General features: G+C 39.4%; 2 protein-coding genes across 2 annotated transcripts; both read right to left on the bottom strand.

Moving 5' to 3' along the window:
* Nucleotides 1–6,283: 6,283 nt before the first annotated feature.
* On the bottom strand, nt 6,284–7,222 carry LOC309401542 (olfactory receptor 10A7-like; the record flags this gene model as incomplete). The annotated part of the gene is made up of 1 exon (XM_081970612.1): nt 6,284–7,222. One exon carries the CDS (start codon nt 7,220–7,222, stop codon nt 6,284–6,286), a length of 939 nt encoding a protein of 312 aa, XP_081826738.1.
* Nucleotides 7,223–18,637: 11,415 nt separating this feature from the next.
* On the bottom strand, nt 18,638–19,573 carry LOC309401541 (olfactory receptor 10A7-like; the record flags this gene model as incomplete). The annotated part of the gene is made up of 1 exon (XM_081970611.1): nt 18,638–19,573. One exon carries the CDS (start codon nt 19,571–19,573, stop codon nt 18,638–18,640), a length of 936 nt encoding a protein of 311 aa, XP_081826737.1.
* Between the last annotated feature and the right edge of the window lie 3,152 nt (nt 19,574–22,725).

The following is a 22,725-nucleotide window of genomic DNA, read 5'->3' as shown; positions in this document are numbered from 1 at the left end:
AAAAATAATATTGTAATGAAGCCATTCCTGAAGTGGAGTTAGACATATTCACAAGGGAGTGTTTCTGTAATTATCAGACAAGATAATTTCAATTTTTAACAAAATAATATTTAATAAAGGTAGACAGATTTTCCATTGACTTCCAAAGCTGATGTTAATACTTTGAGGCTGAATAGGCTAAGAAACAGACCACGCAAAGACCACCAAATAATATTCTATTATTACATGGAATATTAATTGAGTTCTGAAAGCCTCCCTGGCTGTCTTTTTCTTCCTCACTCCTTTCCGTACCAAGGAGAAACAAACCAGGTTAGTCTTTAATTATTTTCTTCTTCCCTCCTTTCCTCCAGGATAATATAGTGTTTATGTATCAACTTTTAAATGCCTTCTTTAATGCCATCTGTGTAATTTTCTGCAATGGAGAAGTATCATAAAGAACCGCAAAGTAGTGTCTTTTTTTACCATCACCATTGTTCCTAAAAACTACAAAAGGCTTTGCTTTATATTTTATTTCAGGTGGTTTTTGATGACCCAAATGTTAAAGAGTCTGCCAGAATATTTATTGTAATTCTCAATTTCCGCCCCCCCCCATCTGAATTTGTCATCAGGCAAAGGTGAAGAAAATTGGATGAAAAGATGCCATCTTATTACACAAATGATTGTCAACAATTTCATCATAAATGGAGAAATGTGGAGTCTCACGATTTATTCTAGTTGAGATATTCAATTTTATGTGGACCTCAAGCTATATTTTACATGAAAGTTTGGATTCAAAGATTTTACAAATGTTTCCCCTTCCCCTTCCCTCCCTCCACCCCAAATCTCCCTCCTCCAAACCTCCCAGAGCAAAATACAGGGTATAAACTTTTAACAATCATATGCTAACGTAAGCTAACTGACTTTAACATCCTACCTCCTCTTGTGCTTTAACTCCCCTTTTGTTAAACTAACTTTAGATAAATTGTAACATTCCGTGTGCCTTCACTCATAAGCTAATTGAATTTTTTTAGTCCGATACTTATTTTGAATATAGTCAATCCATCTTCTCCATTCCAACTTATATTTCTCATCTGAATGGTCCTTCAAATATGCTGTGATTTTGGCCATCTCTGCAAAATTTACTACTTTTAGCGTCCATTCTTGAATAGTAGGCAATTCTTCCCTCTTCCACTACTGCGCCACCAACAATCTTACTGTTGTCGTTAAGTTCAAGATCAAATTAGTCTCTGTAACTGTACAATCTGTAATTATACCTAACAAAAACAACTGGGGAGTGAACTTTATCCTCTTTTTAAGTATATTTTGAATAACCCACCATATTTTTATCCAAAATGCTTTGACTTTTTTGCAAGTCCACCATATATGGTGATACGTAGCGTCAGCACAATCACATCTCCAACATTTAGGTTGTAAATTTGGATACATACAAGCTAACCTTTTAGGATTTAAATGCCATCTATACAACATCTTATAAAAATTCTCTTTCAAGTTCTGAGCTTGTGTAAATTTTACATTTCTTACCCAAATCTTTTCCCATGTTTCCATCATTATTGGTTCTTCAAAATTTTGTGCCCATTTTATCATACAGTCTTTAACTGTTTCAGAATCTGTTTCTCTCAGTATATTATACAACCTTTTTATATGCATTTGACTCTGGTCCCTAATTTGTTTTACCAAACTATCCTCATTTTGTGTGATACCAATTGTCTGGTCTTTTTTCCATCTAGCCTGTAATTGTCCATACTGAAACCAGGTTTAAATTACCCTTTCCTCTTTTAATACATTCAAAGGCTTTAGCTGTAGTACACCTCTTTCTATATTAAGAAGTTCTCTATATGTAATTACATCCTGTTTTTGTTCTATACTTATATTATCTATCGCGTGTCCGGGTCCTACCCACATAGGTATTTTATCATTTAGCCTATATTGGTATTTTTTCCAATAGGGCATTCCTTAAAATATGGCTTTTAAAAACCTTATCCACCTTTTTATCATATATTAAATATGCATTCCAACCGTATACCAAATCATATCCCTCATTATTCAGTATTCTATCCTCTGTTAGATTAATCCAATCACTAATTGCTGATAAAACTACTGCTTCATAGTATAATTTTAAATTGGGCATTTTCAAACCTCCTCTTTCATGTATGTCTTGCATTATTTTAAGTTTTATACTTGGTTTCTTCCCCGCCCAGACAAAGTTATTAATACCTTTCTGCCATTCTTCCAAATTTGCATCTTTTTTGAGTATTGGTATCATTTGAAAAAGAAATAGAAACTTAGGCAAAACATTCATTTTTACTGCTGCTATCTTTCCCAACAAGGATAATTGTAGTTTTTTCCATTTATTCATCTCTAACTGTATTTTATGCCATAATGGTTCATAATTATACTTATATAATTTCCCATTGAGGTTGTAATGTAAACTCCTAAATATTTAACCTTTTCTACTATCTCGCATCCTGCTGCTCTTTGTAGTTCTTCTTTTTGATTTGTGGTCATATTTTTAACTATCATCTTTGTTTTCCCTAGATTTATTTTAAACCCAGATACTTGACCTTATTGATTAATTATGTTCATTAAACCTATAACTGACTTCCCTGGTTGGGTTAAAGTTACAACCAAGTCATCCGAAAATGCTCGTACTCTATTTTCATAATGCCTAATCCTAATTCCCTGTAGGTCATCTGACCCATGCATTCTATTCAGCAATAACTCCATAGTTAAAATAAACAATAATGGAGACAAGGAAACACACCTGTCTTGTTCCTTTTTCAATTTTAAAGGATTCTGTTAAACTACCATTAACTATAATTTGTGCTGTCTGTTTCTGGTATATTGCCTTGATAGATTGTGTGAAATACTCTCCAAAGTGGATCCTGGGTGCTGCACTGCAATGGAGAATTGGGAAATGGAGCAGCCAGCATGAGGGAAGGAGGAGGCCACTTTCCCTCTTCCTTCACTCATGCTGGCTGCTTCATTTCTCATTTCTCCACTGTAGCACAGTGCAGTGCCCAGGATCCACTTTGATAGTGTATATGTGGGTAATTTAACAACTGATTCACTCAGGGTCAGGATGGGAGGCTCATCCCACATATGTGGCAGAGTTGGAGAACGGAAATGGGCCACAGCTCTCACAACAGGCAACCTGACCCTGGGTGACCTGGTTATTAAATTATTTGAATCCCACCACTGACTACACTTTGAAAGTTTCTTAAGATCTCTGCCATGGAATCACCAGGTTATAAATATGCTTCATCTCATTTGAAACCTGAGGAAGATTATGTCAGTTAATATTCTGGGCAAAACAAATTATTTGGGTAACTTCATTGGTCAATTTAATTGCACATCCCATCCATTCATTCATGATCCACATGATATACTCCTCTGAAAAAATGAGTATATCAGAATCTGAAACAGTGTGGCATGTCAATATCAGTCCTACTCAGCTTAGACTTAGAAAAAAATCTTACAATTTAGCAAAGTATGGCATTTGGAATGTTAAGTAGACAGAGCCAAATTCTTTTACATATACAATTATATCTGAGGCAAGAAAGTGGAAGACCATGAGGTCTACCTATGAAAGTCAGTTGGTGATCTTGGGTTGGTCACTCTTTCTTAGCCAATTTCCTTAATAGGGTTTCTGTTGAGTTAATTATTACATTATAGTTAAAATGGGTTTCTTAACCCAAAACACCACTTCCTGCCAGAGTAGTCAGGATCAGGTACAACTAACTTCCGGTTCCGGCTGCGGATCATGACGGGCAGGTTCTGCTCGCCCCACGCACTCCTGGTGGGCTCCCCCTTGACCCAGGGGGCACAGGACGCCCTGGAGGGGCTCCTGCCAAGGGGCGGCGTAGCGGGGGACCCCCTGTGTCAGCGGCGGCCGGGGAAGGGGCTCCCCGCATCACCCTAGGCACCGGGAGGCAAGAGGGGAGGTGCTGCAGTGTCTTCACGATGAGGCAGCTGGAAGAAAAGCAAGATCTGAGGGACTCAGTTGCTGTGCGGTGAGGTGGAAACTCCCCCCGTTCCTTTGCATGACTGAAAAAAAAAAGGATTGCCAGCTTTTTAGAACTAACTTTCAACTTGTTTTTGGGAAGTGTGATTGGAGGGAGGGGGATTTCCCCCCCACCCCTTGGACAAGCGGCTTTAAATGGTTTTGCTCTCTGCCCCCAGAGGAGGAGGAGGGGGGAGCCTTGCAATGAAATCACGCTCATAGCAAAGGCAGATCTTTTACTGCAATTGTGTAAATGACATGATGATCTGAAAACTTTGAAAACTTTTGGTCTGTTGCCTTCTGATCTTGGAGCTGGCAGGGCAAGATGGCACACTTCCGGCATCTTTACAGACACTGAAATTTGACTCCACCCATAGAAGCTGCCGGCATCTTGTCTTTGTCTCCGTGACACTCAGATAAATCTCTTGCTACATTTCACCCTAGACTTGGAACAAAGGACTTTATTGCTTTATTGCCAGGAGCTGAATCCAGAAAGGTCCCTATCTGCTTGGACTCCCTGCCTCGTAACCTCTCTTGGCAGTCTACCTCCCTAACTGTTTCTTCTCTGTACTGACATTGTGATTGCTCTGCTTACTACGATGCCTTCTAAAAGACCACCACCGGGGAAGCCGGGCTACGCTGTCTCAGCCCCAACATCTTCAATGTCCAGCCCCAGTGGACAACAGACTTTAACTTCCTTGCTCCAGCCTAAGCCTTCTGAGGTCGACTTTCAACAGATGTTTCAACAACTTTTAAAGGGGCAGGAGGACTTAAAAATCAACTAAAAGAGATGAATGAGCAGCTTAGAGAGAACCAAGACCGGGCGATTCAAAACTCACAGAGACTGGAACTTTCAGAGGAGGGATGGCTGAGATGAGGGGGGAGGTGAGGAGAGTGCAGAAGGGGAACCAAGAACTTGAGAACCACCAGTTAAAAATGGAATTTGAAAGAATGTCATTTTTTCTTAGATTTCAAGATGTGATTGAGACTGATGATGAAGATTTAAGGGATATTATGACAAACCTATTGGCTGAATACATTAAAAAAAGACAAACAACAGATGGGGTGGGACATGGACCTGGTCTATAGAGTAAATTCAGCATATGCCAGAACACACAACGTTCCAAGGGAGGTACACATTAAATTTCTTAGAAAGACCACAAGAGATGAGATTCTGAGTGCACAAAGGGGGCACGCACTAAAATACCAGGATAGAGAAATAGCCATTATGAAACAGATCCCTAAGAAAGTGAGAGATAAAAGAAAAAACTATTCGCTATTAGCGAAGAAATTATACCAGAAAGGGGTGTGGTTTAGATGGCTGATGCCGGAAGGTATGTTAATATTCTGGGAGGACACAAGAGTTAGAATCAACACAACCACAGAGGCTCAGGACTTCATGGAAAAAAAATAAAGTCCTCCTAGATAAACCTGATGACACTACACCAGGCACACAGGACACAGGAGGGGCCAGAGCTCTGCTGGCGGGGGGAGAAGGGGCAACATCGAGAAAACTCAGATCACAAAAATGAACAAGAAAATCTGTTTGGTATAAAATGATTGAAACTATCTGAAGATAAAAGTTTATCTGCTGACAAAATATTATTAAGTAGTAATAACCTAATGTATTAATAAATGAAAGTTATGAGAATGGGGGGGGGCATTTCCTGCATAATGTAACTGCCAAAATTTGTAACCTGTTCCACTACCCCTTTCCTTGTTTATTTTTTTAAAAACCAATAAAATTTTGTTTAAAAAAAATTAAAAAAAGGATCAGGTACAACTAACCAACTTACCAGAAACCAAAATGTTCTCTGCCATTTTCTTTATTTATTTTCAAGTGTTTTACGTCTTTTCCATAAAAAAAAATCAAAATACATACAAATATGGTATACAATATAAAATAATACATTAATGAATCTATCACAATAATAATCATAGTAATATAAACTGTAATAATATGCTAGCATTAATAAAAGTGCCCATATAATTTTTATTTCACCCTACTTGCAACTTAATAAGACATTTTATCAAGATGTACCGGAATGAACAAACTAGTTATGAACTTGGTATGGTAGGGCCAGACACTGTTTTGAAATTAAGTGGATGCCAGCACCTAAACTATTATTTTAAATACTAAAATAAATTTTAAAATACAATAAGATAAAGGGTGAGATATACATTATGTGAGGATCTCTTAGGCAGATTAACTCTTTATAGCAACAAAACTACTATAAAATCCCATCTTCAATATACTTTACCAATGATTATTGAGATGTTATACTATAAATCTCTTCTGCTGTATTTTCTAACAGTTTTAAAGAGGGCTTCCTTCACTTCTCTATTTCTCAAACTGTAGATGATGGGGTTGACCATTGGAGTCAGGACAGTGTAAAACAGAGAAAATATTTTATGTAGCTCCTTCAGTCTTTCTGTTTCAGGGACAGCATAAACAAGCAATAGTGAAACAAAGAAAAATGAAACTACTATGAGATGAGAAGAACAGGTAGAGAAGGTCTTCTGTTGTGCTGTTTTAGATTTCATTTGCAACACAGTATAGAGTATATAAAGGTAGGAGGTCATTGTTAGGAGAAATGTGGTCCCTATACCCATGAATCCTAGAATAAATGTAGCAAGTTTCACTAAGTGTGTATTGCTACAGGAAAGATTTGCCACTGGATACACATCACAAAAGAAATGGTCAATTTCACTAGGTCCACAAAAAGTTAACCCTACAAGAAAAGCAGTTACAATAGTGTTGGTCAATAAACCATTTATCCAAGATATGAGGGCTAACTGGAAACAGAGTTTACCATTCATGACAGATGCATAATGCAGAGGTTTGCAGATTGCTAAATAACGATCATAAGACATCATTGCCAGAAGATAACATTCAGTGGATGCTAAAAAACCAAAGAAGTAGTATTGTGTCATACAGCCATTGACAGATATAGATTTATCCCCTGTTACAAAACTAGCCAGCATTCTGGGCAAAATGGTTGAAATGTAACATGTCTCTAAACAAGACAAATTCACAAGGAAGAAGTACATGGGGGTATGAAGATGTTGGTCAGCTACAACAAGTAGAACAATAAGTAGGTTCCCCACAACAGACAAACTGTATATAATGAAAAACAGGGTAAACAGGAGTATTCCCATTTGTGGAAGATTACTGAATCCCAAAAGAATGAATGTTGTAACATTTGACTGATTTATTTCCATTTTTTTCTAATCAATGTCTATCAAGGTGATTCTGAAAAGCCATCTGAAGAACTTTAGTAATTTCATTTCCCTTTCTCTCTCTCTCTCTCTCTCTGATGATTAAGGCAAAGTTGACATACATTGAGAGAATTGCTTGTTCACATACCTAGACAACAGAAAATGTTGCATTTCTTAACATACTAACCATATCATAATAGAAAATGTCATATATTAATGTTTTGTGATGTTGAGGGTAACAAACAATCATCCAGTAATGTTCAGTGCTTTCTTGGAATGTATATCTGTGGGAAGGTATGAATTTTTGTGGAATTCAATACTCATGGCAAAATGAGCAGCAATAAAGCTTTGGAGCTACCATTTTTTAAATGTGAGATGTATCCTCAGAAAATTCAAACCCAGAAATGTGCAGATATTTGGGGTAGTTGTATCTACTCTATCTAAAGGTAAAGGTTCCCCTCGCACATATGTATGTGCCAGTTGTTCCCAACTCTAGGGGGCAGTGCTCATTTCCGTTTCAAAGCTGAAGAGCCAATGCTGTCCGAAGATGTCTTCATGGTCATGTGGCCTGCATGAATAAATGCCAAGAGCACATGGAACATTATTACCTTCCCACCAAAGGTGATCCCTATTTTTCTACTTGCATTTTTATGTCCTTTCGAACTGCTAGGTTGGCAGAAGCTGGGACAAGTAATGGAAGCTCACTCCGTTACAAGGCACTAGGGATTCAAACCGCCAAACTGCCAACCTTTCTGATTGACAAGCTCAGCATTTTAGCCACTGAACCACCGCATCCGTTATCTACTCTATCATACTTTTAAACTATACTTGGGCACATCTAAAAAATAAAATTGTATTTAAAAATAGCATTGCTTTTTTAATGCAAAGTTTAATATAAGTTCTATGTATTAGAAAAATGGATGCAATTATAGTGGGCTTTCTTGTTGTTTGAAATATTAGAGATGACATGAGTCAAGCAGAACAATACCTACATACAGTCAGGCATGAATAAGGATTATATTTGAATAGTACCAATGTCCCTGCTTTCAGGAAATGCCAATTGCAAAGCTCTAAGATATAATTTTGGAGATAAAGCATATGGAATGTTTTTATGGAATGGGATGAAGATAATATGGATGGTTAAATGTTTAGAGGACATTAATTTTGCCAAGTTTAGTCAGATGGCTTCAAAAATTTTAACCACAATAAATCATTTGTAATATTTCCCAATACTTACTTCACAATTGAAAAAGCAGACATTTCTTAACAACTATTAGGACAAACAATGAAATTATATGTCTGAGTGGGAAGCAATGGACCTCTGACTAGTAACACAAACATAATAAATGCTTTCTGTTTTGCAAATGAATATTTGATTTAGATATGATACTTAATACCCATATAATATAGATTGCATAAAATTATTATCTAAACTATCTTTTTGATTCCATGAATATGTATTTTATGAAAAAGGGTGTTTTGATAATTTAAATCTTAATTCATTTTAAAATGACTCACTGGCATTACTGATCTTTGGACTATTCTTATATTTCATACAACTGCAATATTTTCTTTTAAAAAAAAAACTCACCAAGAATATGGATAAAAAGTGTTATTTTCATTTGAACACCTATTGTTAAAGTATTTTTTCAACCAAATTCTTGCTCCAGTGTTATAAAGATTTGAAAATTTCTCCAAAACCTTCTTCCTAAAACTTGCAAATGATTTTCAGTAAAATTGATTCTCTCACTTTCATAGCTATGATTCATCCAAAAAGAATCCAACAGATTTATGTAATATCTATCTCATTTTTCAGTAACTAGTATCCCCCATAATATACTAAGTGAATGGTAACAACAATTTTGATGAAATAAAAATTCATCAAAATAAAATAAATAAATATACAATATTCCTTTTTGAGTACCAAACATAAAATGAAAATCTGATGATATATGCATAAATACTTACCTCAAAAACAATGATGGTCCTAGACAAGATAGCTTTAATTTTTGTCCATGGAATACCTGTTTCTTTTCTCGATCTTCCCCATGCTGTAAAAGTATTGAGGAGTCTTCTTTGATCATGCAGTCCCTTAGCAAGAAACAACCTGCAAGGTTATATGTACTCCAAAATATATATGATGTCTTTATCCTTATATATTCAAAATTGTTTGCATTTATTTCATCTCTGTTTGCTTTTTTTTTTTTTTTTTGGTAACAAGGAAAATAATTACTAGGAGAGAAATGGGGATGGATAGGAAGAAAGCATTAAAGCTGAAACATTTGAGATTATATTACGACTGCAGATTGTCAATTGTTGGACTTAAAAAAAGATATTATTAATAAGTATTACAGCTGGTTTTTTTTCTCTAAAATGAATAGTAGCAATAAAGCAGATTGAGGAAAACTTTCTCAAGGAAATATTTAGTTCCTTAAAACTTCTAACATGCCATCACCAGATTAGAGCTATCCAGCATTCCATGTTCAGGCAAGATTCTAGGTAAATTGCTTGGGGAATATCACTAGTAAATCTCACTCCATATGATAAATATAAATCAGTATATTCTGAATAAACTAGTACATCAATATCAAAGACAGTGAGGAGTGTCAGCAGAAGCCCTATTTGCTTTGGTTGTAGAAAAGAAGACCTTGGTAAAACGTAAGTAAAATATATGAAATTTAGACATTTAGGTAGGCATAACCAAACTTTCTGATCTCCCTTACAGATGAATTTCTCTCTCCCCTTGGATGCTCTTCAATTATAAAATTCTATATGCCCTACAGTGAAACGTCTTCCCCCTCATATAATGTATTTCTGACAAAGGTGACAGTTGATCGATATTCCAAACTCCCATATGAAGATCAAGTATGCATTTGCTCAAACATAAAGTTGTATCGATTTCATACATCATTCTAAAGAATGTATTATACTCTCATGGCAATCAGAGTTAATGCGCTGCCTCTTGGGTCTAACAGATTGCATTTATGTAGAGTAAATTGAGGCATTTAGTTGGGAAAATGGGGACATTCCCACAGGAGGTTGTTTGGCAAGTTTGAAAATACTTCTGGATCTTTCAGTGAGGTTGAAGAGTTGAAATTATTCTTTTCCTCCAAGGTTAGTCATATTGTATAAGAAACTGCTTAAAAGTATTCCATAAATGCTTTCAATAAAGTTTTCAATAAATGCTAAGATTTTTAGAATAACATCCACTGTTTGTAAGTTGTTCCAGAGATTTTGTTCTAGAGATATACCATTTAGTATATCCAATGACATTAATTGTATAAGGTTTTTCCCCCCAAAATATCTATCTGTCTGTCTGTCTGTCTGTCTGTCTGTCTGTCTGTCTCTGTCTGTCTCTGTCTCTGTCTCTGTCTCTGTCTCTCTCTCTGTCTCTCTCTCTCTCTCTCTCTCTCTCTCTCTCTCTCTCTCTCTGTATTATTACACATGTAAGCATTACATTTATATATGTGTCAACTTGTAAAGTGTTACCATGACTATTATCAAGTTGACATTGGAGGGAGGATTCCATGCATACCTTCAGCCAGAGTCTGATCTCATATTTCTACAACCTTGTTGGTGGATATGATTTATGACACAGACAGAGGGAGAAGAGAGTTAGGGGTAAAGTGCAAAGACCATTAACCAGAAATCAGTTTTGGCTCCAGAGAAGAATATGCCAAAATGTTGATCTTAATAAGTGATTGGATTTCTTTTGAATTTTGTCTTGAGGCTCGCAAATTAATTAGGTCATCTTTTGGGAACTTCACAAAGAGCCGAAACTGACTTTTAAAATCTAGCAAGATTTCCGGGTTTCCTAAACCCTGGGCTCTCCAAGCACTCTCCCAATATTTGGGGTGCTTGGAGGGAAAATCAGGCAACCATGGCTGGAGAGAGACTGATTGCAGCTGGAGATATGCAGCTAGCTCCAGACATCAAAGCTCCAGACAGCCAAGCTGCAACACCTTTCCCCATGGCAGAAGCAAGAAAGGACGAGTACTGGTGGAAATTAGCCCATAAGGCAGCTGAAGTTGTGTTTCCTTACCCTAGTCCCCAGATACAGGGAAGGGTCTCAAGCAGGCTGGCAAGGGTGGCCTGGAGGTGGGACTGGGCACAATCCAGGCACCCAAAGCTCCATATGGAATCCCTGGGGAGTGCAATAGAGCAACAAAGGGAGGATTTTGACCAGGCCACCCTTGTTGATGAGGGGCCATCATGCCACCCAAAAGGGAGGGGAGGGACATCTGATCCTGTTGAGGGGAGGAGACACAGACTGGAGCACAGCCTCCCTCCTCCACCCAATAGAAGGAGAAGGAGGCTGAAACTGCAAGCAGTGCCTCTCCCACGCAGCAGGCAGGCTGCCCAGGGCAAGAAAACCCCTTTCTCCCTCCGAACTAGAGGTGAGGAAGACAGCCAGCCTTATCAGGCACAAGCATACAAAGTCTGACAGGAGATCAGAGGAGTAGGGCTGAATGACCCATCCCAATTCAAGGGAAAGTTTGACTGGGACTCAGACCAGCTAGCTCTATTCATTGATTCAGTTGATAGCCACCAAGAATGCTATTGGCACCTCTACCCACCCCCCAGGGCCATGGTGAATGCCATCACAGAAGGGTTAGAGGGAAAAGCAAGGGAATAGTTAGCAGCCCTCCACAAGAGAAGAGCCCCCCAAGTGCAAGACATAGATGTCTTTCTGCCAGATTTGAGGAGGTGGACGAGGACCCATATGGAGAAGAGGAACTCAGCAACCTAGCAACCTAAAGCAGAGGGGCCACCCCATCAAAGAGCACATCCATGAATTTAGGAGGGTCATAGGAAGACTACCCCCTTTACCAGAGTGGCTGCTGGTGCATTTTTTCAGAACAAGCCTGGACAAGCAAATTGCCCAGGTAACCTCATACTGCAACATCCCAAATTAACTCTCTGAGTGGCTCTGGGTAGCAACAAAAGTCAACAGTGGACCGCACGCCAATGACATGAGAAAGCAACCGGACACAAAGAGAGAAGTCAACCTGACCTGAACCCCCCCCCCCCAACCGACGTGAAACCACAGCACCACAGCAGGCACTGAGACCAGCCCTTCCTTGAAGTCCACTGAAATGCTACAGATGCAGGAGGATGGGCCACATGGCAGCCCAAGGCCAGATCCACCGCCCAGGGCACGACCAGAACGAGGCCCCAAATAGACCACCAATACGTCCTGGAAAGGCCTCCAGGCTGCAGAGCCCCTTCCCCTTCAGTGGTGGAAAGTGGTGGAATCCCAGGCAACGACAACCAGTCACCTGAATCATATGACAGCAAGGATGAGGGAGAAAATGACCCAATGGTGAATGAACCAATTCACCCTTTCCTTTTTCCAATACACCTCACAGCCCCAAAAACAGGAAGCCAGGGGGATTTTCAAGCCCTAATAGACTCAGGCTGCACGAGATGCTTGATCAACCTAACCACAGTCCTGAAACTGGGGATCAGAGCAAAAAGACTGGCCCACCCAATCCAGTTCGAACAGGTCAATGGGTTCCTGATGGGAGGAGCCTATGCTACCCACCTGACTGAACCAGTGAGGCTAGAGCTAGCAGATCACTGGGAAGTAATTAGATTCATAATAGCCCCAAAATGACAGACACAGTCATACTGGGACTTTCCTAGCTAGACAAGTGGGGACTGACCATCTGGTGGCAAGGGGGTACCCACAGATATCAAGGGTCCCCCAACCCTTCCCATACCAGCTAGCAGAAACACCACCCAGACAGAAACCTCCCAAAAGAACACATCAGAACAACTGGCAAGCACATCTGACAAAACCCCATAGGCCAAACAGATCCCGAGGGACTATCGGGAAGTATTGCAGAAGTATTCAGTGAGGCCAAGTACACTGTTCTGCCTCCCCACTGTGAGACAGACTGCGCCATTGAAATCATTCCCGGGGCAAAACTACCCAAGACCAAACTGTATGCCATGATGCCCCAGGAAATGCAAAGATGTGCAAATACATAGACAAAAAACTATCAAGAGGGTTCATCAAGCCAGCCAAGCCACGGGTCACGGCACCAATCCTCTTCAAAGAAAAAAAAAAGATGGAACTATGAGATTGTGGGTGGACTTTCGAGGGATAAATGGGGTGTGCGTATACAACCTATAACCCCTCCCCCTCATGAAGGACATGCTATCTCATCTGGCCAAGGGAAAAGTCTTCACCAAACTAGATGTCAGAGAAGCATACTATCAAGTACGTATCAGAGAGGGAGATGAGTGGAAAACAGTATTCAACTGCCCCCTAGGGAGCTTTCAGTTCAAAATGATGCCTTTCGGACTACAGGGGCCCCCAGCGGTATTCATGCAGTAAATAATCAAGGTGCTGCACGAGCACCTCTACAAGGGGGTCCTCGTCTACCTAGATGACATCCTTATCTACATTGAGACCATGGATGACCACATACCCCTGGTCCACTAAGTACTGGAAAAACGTCTGGCAGCCAATCTGTAAATCAAGTTATCAAAATGCAAATTCCACCATGCACAGTTAGACTACCTGGGTTTCTGAGAGTCAAATGAGGGAATAGAGATGGATCCAGCTAAAGTACAAGCCGTCTTAGGCTGGCAACCCCCTCGCACCCACAGAAGGCTACAAAGCTTCCTAGGGTTCGTGAACCTCTACAGGCAATTCACTCCCTCCTTTGCAAAGATTGCCAAACCCCTGACAGACTTCCTGAAGACAGGGAGCCCAGGAACAAAATCTTGCCCGGGACAACCCATACAGTGGGACCTAACCTGCTAAGAGGTGTTCAAAACACTAAAAGAAATGTTTGCAAAGGAGCCAGTGCTGAAGCATCTTGACCTTTTGTAATCCAGGCAGATGCCAGTGAGTTGGCAGTGGGAGCAGTGCTACTCCAAAGAAACAACCAAGAAAACTTACAACCCTGCGCCTACACCTCCCACAAGCTCACAAACACAGAGAGACGATGGGCCACATGGAAAAAGGAGGCTTTCATGATGAGATGGGCACTGCTAACCTGGAGACACCTGTTGGAAGAGGGCCAGAAACCATTTGAAGTCTAGACTGGAGGCACTCAGGACCCCATGGAAACTATCACCCAAACAAGTTTGATGGGATCAATACTTCAACCATTTTGATTTTGTTTTAAAGCACATCCCAGGGGTGAGGAACTTTCTAGCTGAAGCCATCTCCTGCATGCCCCAGTACAAATTCGAACGGGAGCAGGTAGTGGATGCCATTATTCCCTCTACTCAAATAGCTGCCCAAGTGACCAATAGGCAGCAATGCGGTGACCAGCAAGACCAACCTGCAAGCAACCTAACCACGAGATTCAAAACTGAACTGCTAGCAAATCCCTGGTTTTGAAACAACTAACACATCTTGACAAAAAGAGATAACCTCACATGGAAGGGGATGAAACTCTATGTCCCAGAATTCCTACATACCCCAATTCTTCAGAGGAGCCACGACTCCAAGCCAGCAGGCCACTTTGGGTTTCTAAAGACTTTACACTTAGTCTGGAGGCAGTTCTGGTGGCCTGGCATAAAGAAAGATGTGGATAGTTACCTGAAAATTTGCCCCATCTGCACTACAATGAAGAGATGACCGGGAAAAACCCCTGGACTGCTGCAAACAGTAGCAGAGCCAATGAGGCCATGGAAGGAGATCACAATGGACTTTATAGCACAGTTGCCAAAACTGGGGGAAACACAGTGATTTGGACTGTAATAGACAGTCCATACCCTGCAGCGGACTACCCTCAGCTCACAAACTGGCCAAACTCTTTGTGAGGCACATCTACTGCCTGCATGGTGTACCTCGAAGAATTATCTCAGACAGAGGGGTCCAGTTTACAGTTACATTCTGATGGGAGTTCCTGCGGTCCATTGGGTCATCCCAGGGTTAGCCCTTCCACCCGAAGGCTAAGGCTGTTGCTTAAAAAAATAAAGGCTCAGCTTTTCATCCAAGCACCAATGGGGCAGCACAGATACTGAACGCCATGGTAGAGCAGTATCTGAGGTGCTATGTGAACTAACAGCAATCCAATTGGGCAGACCTCTCAACTTTTGCTGATACAATAATGCTGTTCACAGTAGCACAGGATTCATGCTGTTCAAAGTAGTGAGCGGTATGGACTTCGTCCCAATGCCTGAGTTTCCAAGGGATTCCCCCCTCCTCAGACACTGATTGGATGTCGATGCTGAAAGCAACTTGGGAAAATATCAAAAAAGCACTTCCTAAAGAGGCACGAACCAATAAGAAACAGGCAGAGAAACACCAGGGCCCACAACGACCATTCCGGGTGGGAGAGAAGGTTTACCTGTTCACAAAATATTTTAGATTAAAACTCCCTAGCAAGAAACTGGGGCCAAAGTTTATGGTACCATTCCCCATAGTAAAGATCATCAATCCAGTCACAGTGCAATTGAAACTGCCTCAATTGCTGGGGAAGATACACCCAGCATTCCATAGTAGCCTCTTAAAACCCATGATTGGATCACTCTGAGACCACTATCCTGGGAGCCCCTGGGCCCTGTGGTCATAGGGGGCCAAAACCATTATGAGGTTCAATGAGTCCTTGATTTAAGGTGGAACAGGAGACAACTCCAATACTTAATCGGGTGGAAGGGCTAACCCTTATCAGAGACATCTTGGGTAAAAAGTAGGAATATCCAGGCTTATTCCTTATAGAAAAATTCCATACAGAAAATCTAGGCAAGCCTGGGGGAGGAACACATCCCTAAATTATATACCTGTACTCAAATTGTTTTTGTGTCACACAGGTCACTTTTGGAAAGTGAAGGGAGCCAGATATCAAGTTGTAAAGCATTACCATGACTATTATCAAGTTGACATTGTAGGGAGGATTCCATGTATACCTTCGGCCAGAGTCAGATCTCATATTTCTACAACCTCATTGGTGGATATGATTTATGACACAGACTGAGGGAGGAGAGAGTTAGGGGTAAAATGTAAAGACTATTGCGCCGGCTGGGGGGGGATGGGAGTTGGAGGCACCGTTTTGCGGTGGTTCGGCTCCTACCTCTCCGACCGGACGCAATGTGTGTTGGCAGGGGGGCAGAGGTCGACTCCGAGGCCACTCACTTGTGGGGTGCCTCAGGGGTCGGTCCTCTCGCCCCTTCTGTTCAACGCATATGTGAAGCCGCTGGGGGAGATCATCCGTGGTTTTGGGGTGGAGTATCATCTGTACGCTGACGATACGCAGCTGTACATTTCCACCCCAGACCACCCCAACAAGGCTGTCGAGGTGATGACCCGGTGTTTGGAAGCCGTCGGGGTCTGGATGGGGGACAACAGACTCAAGCTCAACCCCTCCAAGACTGAGTGGCTGTGGCTACCGGCAACCCAGTTCAGTCAGTTGATTCCATCGCGGACCATAGGGGGCGAGCAATTGCCCCCTGTGGAACGGGCGCACAATTTGGGCGTCCTCCTAGATGCCCGGCTGTCAATGGATGACCATGTGGCAGCCGTGGCAAGGGGGGCGTTCCACCAGGTTTGCCTGGTGTGCCAATTGCACCCCCTACTGGACCGGGATGCCCTACGCACGGTCACTCATGCACTGATGACGTCTCGGCTGGACTACTGTAATGCCCTCTACATGGGGCTTCCCTTGGGACGCGCTCGAAGACTGCAGCTAGTCCAGAACGCAGCCGCGCAGGCTGTTTTTGGGAGTACTAGGTACTCCCACGTAACACCGCTCCTGCGCAAGCTGCACTGGCTGCCTGTGGTCTTTCGGGTGCGTTTCAAGGTGTTAATCACCATCTTTAAAGCGCTCCATGGCTCAGGACCTAGGTACTTGCGGGATCGCATCCTACCACACACTTCCCTGCGACCGATTTGCTCTCACAGGGAGGGGCTCCTCTGGGTGCTGTCCACTAGGCAGTGCCAACGGGCGACACCTAGGAGTAGAGCCTTCTCTGTGATGGCCCCAACCCTCTGGAATGACCTCCCCCCCGATATCAGAACCACTACCGACTTTCTCTCCTTTCGACGAAAACTGAAGACTCACCTGTTCCGTTTAGCCAGCCTGGACCATTCATAACCTCATTATACCTCTTGGCAGATATATTTTTAACTGGGTAATTTTAATTGGGTATTTTTTAGCATTGTTTATATACTGTTTTTTATCTGCTTTACCTGTACAGTGTTGTATTGCCTCCTCTTCTATGTTTTTATGTTTCCATGTTTGTAGTCTATTTTATCTATTTCACTTGACTGTACACCGCCCCGAGTCCCTTTGGGGAGAGGGGGCAGTATAAAAATCGAAATAAAAGGTAAAAGGTAAAGGAAATCAGTTTCGACTCCACAGAAGAACATGCAAAATTTTGATCCTAATAAATGACTGGATTTCTTTTGAACTTTGTCTCGAGGCTCATAAATTAATTAGGTCATCTTTTGGAAACTTCACAATATGGGTATTTTGAAAGCAATTGCATTTTTTAAAATCTATATCCTTAACTTAAAGAAACCATTTGGTACATCCGGTGACTCGTTAATTTATACACACACACGCATGCATGCATACATACATAAATACACGTGTAAGCATTATGGGTATACAGTACTTTAAATTTTGTGATTTAGTGTGGACTGTAAATAAATGAATACATAGAAATAAAAATAATTATTATAATTATTTATTTATTAAATTCACACGTTTCCATTTCAAATTCATGACTGTAATAAAGCTACATTTAAAATGGGCTTTTTGATCTAAAACAATACAAGCAATTTTAGAAGTGAAAATAGAACAGTAGAAATATACACAGATTTGAACTAGCAAGCATATTAGCAATTCTGTGAGAATATTTTAAGTGCTTCATGAAACTATTGCAATGGGAGAATATGGCAGTTCATAAAATGGCTGCCTGGGTGGCAAGGATCAGATAAAGTTAACCAATTTACCAGAAATTAAAATGTTTCCTTCTATTTTATTTATGTATTTACAAGTGTTTTGTGTCATATATATCAAAAGCCAAATTTAAACATTATAAAGGGAACATACAATTGAAAAGAATACAGAAAATAGTAAATCATATCTCAATAGTAGTAATAATAATATAAACTATTATTGCAATAACATGTGCCCAAATACTTTTAACCCTCCCATAATGAGCCATATAAAGGCACTTCTGTAGGGATGGGTAGAATGGAGGTTTTGAAACTAATTATTGCATTTATATTAGGATTATGAAGGGCCAGGAACTGTTTTGAAACAAAGTGATACCATAGGCTAAAACCTTATTTTAAATATTAAAATGATATCTAAGGTAAAATAAGGTAAAGAATATATCATACATGAAATGAGGATACTTTGGCCATATTAGTCTCTGTAGCACCAAAGCTGTTAATATACCCCATCTTTAATTCTACTTTACCACATTAATTAAAAAAGTATGATACTATAAAAAATTATTGCTATATTTTCTAATAGTTTTAAAGAAGGCTTCTTTCACTTCTCTGTTTCTCAAACTGTAGATGATGGGGTTGACCATTGGAGGCATGACAGTGTAGAACAGAGAAAATATCTTATGTAGTTCTTTCAGATTTTCTGTTTCAGGGACAACATAGACAAGCAATAGTGAAAGGAAGAAAAATGAAACTACAGTGAGATGAGAAGAACAGGTAGAGAAGGCCTTCTGTTGTGCTTTTTTAGATTTCATTTGCAACACAGTATAAAGTATACAGATGTAGGAGGTCATTGTTAGGAAAAATGGGGTCCCTATACCCATGGACCCTGTAACAAATGTAGCAAGCTTCACTAAGTGTGCATTGCTACAGGAAAGATTTGCTATTGGAGACACATCACAAAAGAAATGATCAATTTCACTGGGACCACAAAATGTTAACTGCAGAAGAAAAGCTATTATGATAGCATTAGTCAACAAACCACTCATCCAAGATATGAGGGCTAACTGGAAACAGAGTTTACCATTCATGACAGATGCATAATGCAGAGGTTTGCAGATTGCTAAATATCGATCATAAGACATCATTGCCAGAAGATAACATTCAGTGGATGCTAAAAAACCAAAGAAGTAGTATTGTGTCATACAACCATTGACAGATATAGATTTATCCCCAGTTATAAAACTAGCCAGCATTCTGGGCAAAATGGTTGTGATGTAACAAGTCTCCAAACAAGACAAATTCACAAGGAAGAAGTACATGGGGGTATGAAGATGTTGGTCAGCTACAACAAGTAGAACAATAAGTAGGTTTCCCACAATAGATAAACTGTATATAATAAAAAACAGTGTAAAGAGAAGTATTCCCATTTTGGGAAGATTGAATCCCAAAAGAATGAATGTTGTAACACTTGACCGATTCATTTCCATTCTTTCCAATGAAATATCATCAAGATGATTCTGAAGAGCTATCTGAAGAACTTTAGTAGTCTGATTTCCCTTTTTTTTTCTTCTCTCTGATGATTAAGGCAAATGCTGATTCAGAGGTGATCTCCCTTACGTGTTCTTCTATGAAGAAGAATATTATTCTGTTAGCAGGAGACAGAACAACACTGACATTTGACTCTGGCCATGGTAGAAAAAAAAAAACCTAAAGTAAATGAACCTCAAGGTGAAAGTCACTCCAACAGCTTTTGAAAGTGCAGAGAGTTTAGTGAAAACTTAAATTAACTGCCTAGCTACTTATGTCCTTATCAAGACCATGTCATACAACTTAACTGCTACCAGTGTTCTCCATGTCTGGGATACAAGTTGGAAGACTATACTTTTTTAAAACTGAGAATATTTCAAAGAAGAAATCCAGGCTGTTCTGCTTATTTTTTAAAATAAAATGTAGTGAAAAATTCTTGCTATAATATTAGTTACCTTGCATTTTCAGATTTCAGGAAATGGAAAGTTCATAATCATTATATTTTTCTTCAAGTGTAAAATGTCTTAGGTTAAAATACGAATACAAACTTAAGGTTGCCCAACAGAGCTAAAGTTTTTCTGTTTTCCATTAATAGCTATCCTGACTCCTCCTCTTAAATGACACAATCATAATCTGTTATTTATCATTTTTAAAACATTCATATATTGCATTAGTAGTCCTTTCTTAACAAGTATTAGGACAAACATTGAATTTATATGTCTGAGTGGGAAGCAGTGGACCTCTGACTAGTAGCATACACATACACATAACAGATGCCTTATGTTTTGCATAAGAATGTTTGATATAGATATGACATTTAATATCCTCATAATATAGATTACATCACATTATTATCTAAACTTTTTGATTCCATGAGTATGTATTTTCTGAAAAAGAGATATAGATAGATAGATATAGATATAGATATAGATATAGATACAGATGATATATATAGATAGATGATAGATAGATAGATAGATAGATAGATAGATAGATAGATAGATATAGATATAGATATAGATATAGATATAGATATAGATATAGATATAGATAGATAGATAGATAGATAGATAGATAGATAGATAGATAGATAGATAGATATAGATATAGATATAGATATAGATATAGATATAGATATAGATATAGATATAGATATAGATATAGATATAGATATAGATATAGATATAGATATAGATATAGATATAGATATAGATAGATATATGTCTGGAAAGCTAGAGTGGCAGTAATTTGCAATTTGGAAATATGGAACAATTTTACAATAATACAATAGTAGAGTTGGAAGGGACCTTGGAGGTCTTCTAGTCCAACCCCCTGCCTAGGCAGGAAACCCTATACCGTTTCAGACAAATAGCTATCCAACATCTTCTTAAAGACTTCCAGTGTTGGGGCATTCACAACTTCTGGAGGCAAGCTGTTCCACTGATTAATTGTTCTCACTGTCAGGAAATTTCTCCTCAGTTCTAAGTTGCTTCTCTCCTTGATTAGTTTCCACCCATTGCTTCTTGTTCTACCCTCAGGTGCTTTGGAGAATAGTTTGACTCCCTCTTCTTTGTGGCAACCCCTGAGATATTGGAATAATGCTATCATGTCTCCCCTAGTCCTTCTTTCTCTTAAGCAAAACATACCCAGTTCCTGCAACCGTTCTTCATATGTTTTAGTCTCCAGTCCTCTAATCATCTTTGTTGCTCTTCTCTGCACTCTTTCTAGAGTCTCCACATCTTTTTTACATCGTGGCGACCAGAACTGAATGCAGTATTCCAAGTGTGGCCTTACCAAGGCATTATAAAGTGGTATTAACACTTCACGTGATCTTGATTCTATCCCTCTGTTGATGCAGCCTAGAACTGTGTTGGCTTTTTTGGCAGCTGGTGCACACTGCTGGCTCATATTTAAATGGTTGTCCACTAGGACTCCAAGATCCCTTTCACAGTTACTACTACTGAGTAAGGTATCACCTATACTGTACCTGTGCATTCCGTTTTTGTTGCCTAAATGTAGAACCTTACTCTTTTCACCATTGAATTTCATTTTATTAGATAGTGCCCAATGTTCAAGTTTGTCAAGATCCTTCTGTATCTTAAGCCTATCTTCTGGAGTGTTGGCTATTCCTGCCAGCTTGGTATCATCTGCAAATTTGATGAGTTCCCCATTTCATCAAATTTGCAGATGATACCAAGCTGGCAGGAATAGCCAACACTCCAGAAGTGTTGGCTATTTTCAGAAAGGGAAACTAACTTTGCAAAAGATTTGGGATGGAATTCAAAATTTATTGGAGAATTGAGAAGAAGATAGTGTTTATACTAGAAAAAAATGATGGAGATGGAGCCCCCAAAATTGAAGAGAAAAATGAATACAAAGATAAGAAAACTAACAATTTGATTTGTGGAGTGAAAGTGGTTGAAAGTGAAAAAATGGGAGTATGGAAAAGGGAATTTGATGGACTGGAGCTCTACCCCAAATTTCAAGGCACAGAAGAAGAAAAAATGGAAAAAATGATGGTTTTAAGGAGAGAAACCTTACCAAAAGCACGATCGACAACCAAAGAAATTAATTAAAGTAGCAAATGGAGGGTGCCGAGATTACCTGAGAGATGCAACAAGTAACAAGGTGCGGAGAGATGTCCATAAAAACTTTACTAAAGAAATAAACAGAAGATTAACTCCACAAATGTCAAAAGAAATAAGACTACATGCCTTCTGGAAGGATACAGGTTGATATATGAAAGTTAATAATAAAAAGTAGCTAAGTTTGGTGATTAATAAGTAGGAATTTACTAATTTTTAGATTGCTTTGTTAAATAAATAGTTGATAATGGTAACAAGGTATATATTTATGTTGGCTGGAGGTGAGGAAGTTGGATATAAGTAGTAAATGATTTTGTTAACAAATATTAATGGTAACAATAATAATAAAATGATAAGAGATATAGTTAATTGTATGTATGTATGTATGTATGTATGTATGTATGTATGTATGTATGTACTGGTTTAACATAAGGAATTTGGATATAAATTGCAAACAGTGACTTAGAAAAAAGGCTTAGAAATTTTGTTAATTAATCCTTATTTTGAATATGTTATAAAGGTGTAAT

Source organism: Natrix helvetica (genome assembly GCF_964273705.1).
Source record: "Natrix helvetica genome assembly, chromosome: Z".
Classification (NCBI taxonomy): Eukaryota; Metazoa; Chordata; class Lepidosauria; order Squamata; family Natricidae; genus Natrix; species Natrix helvetica.
This window is presented reverse-complemented; position numbering and strand designations above follow the sequence as displayed.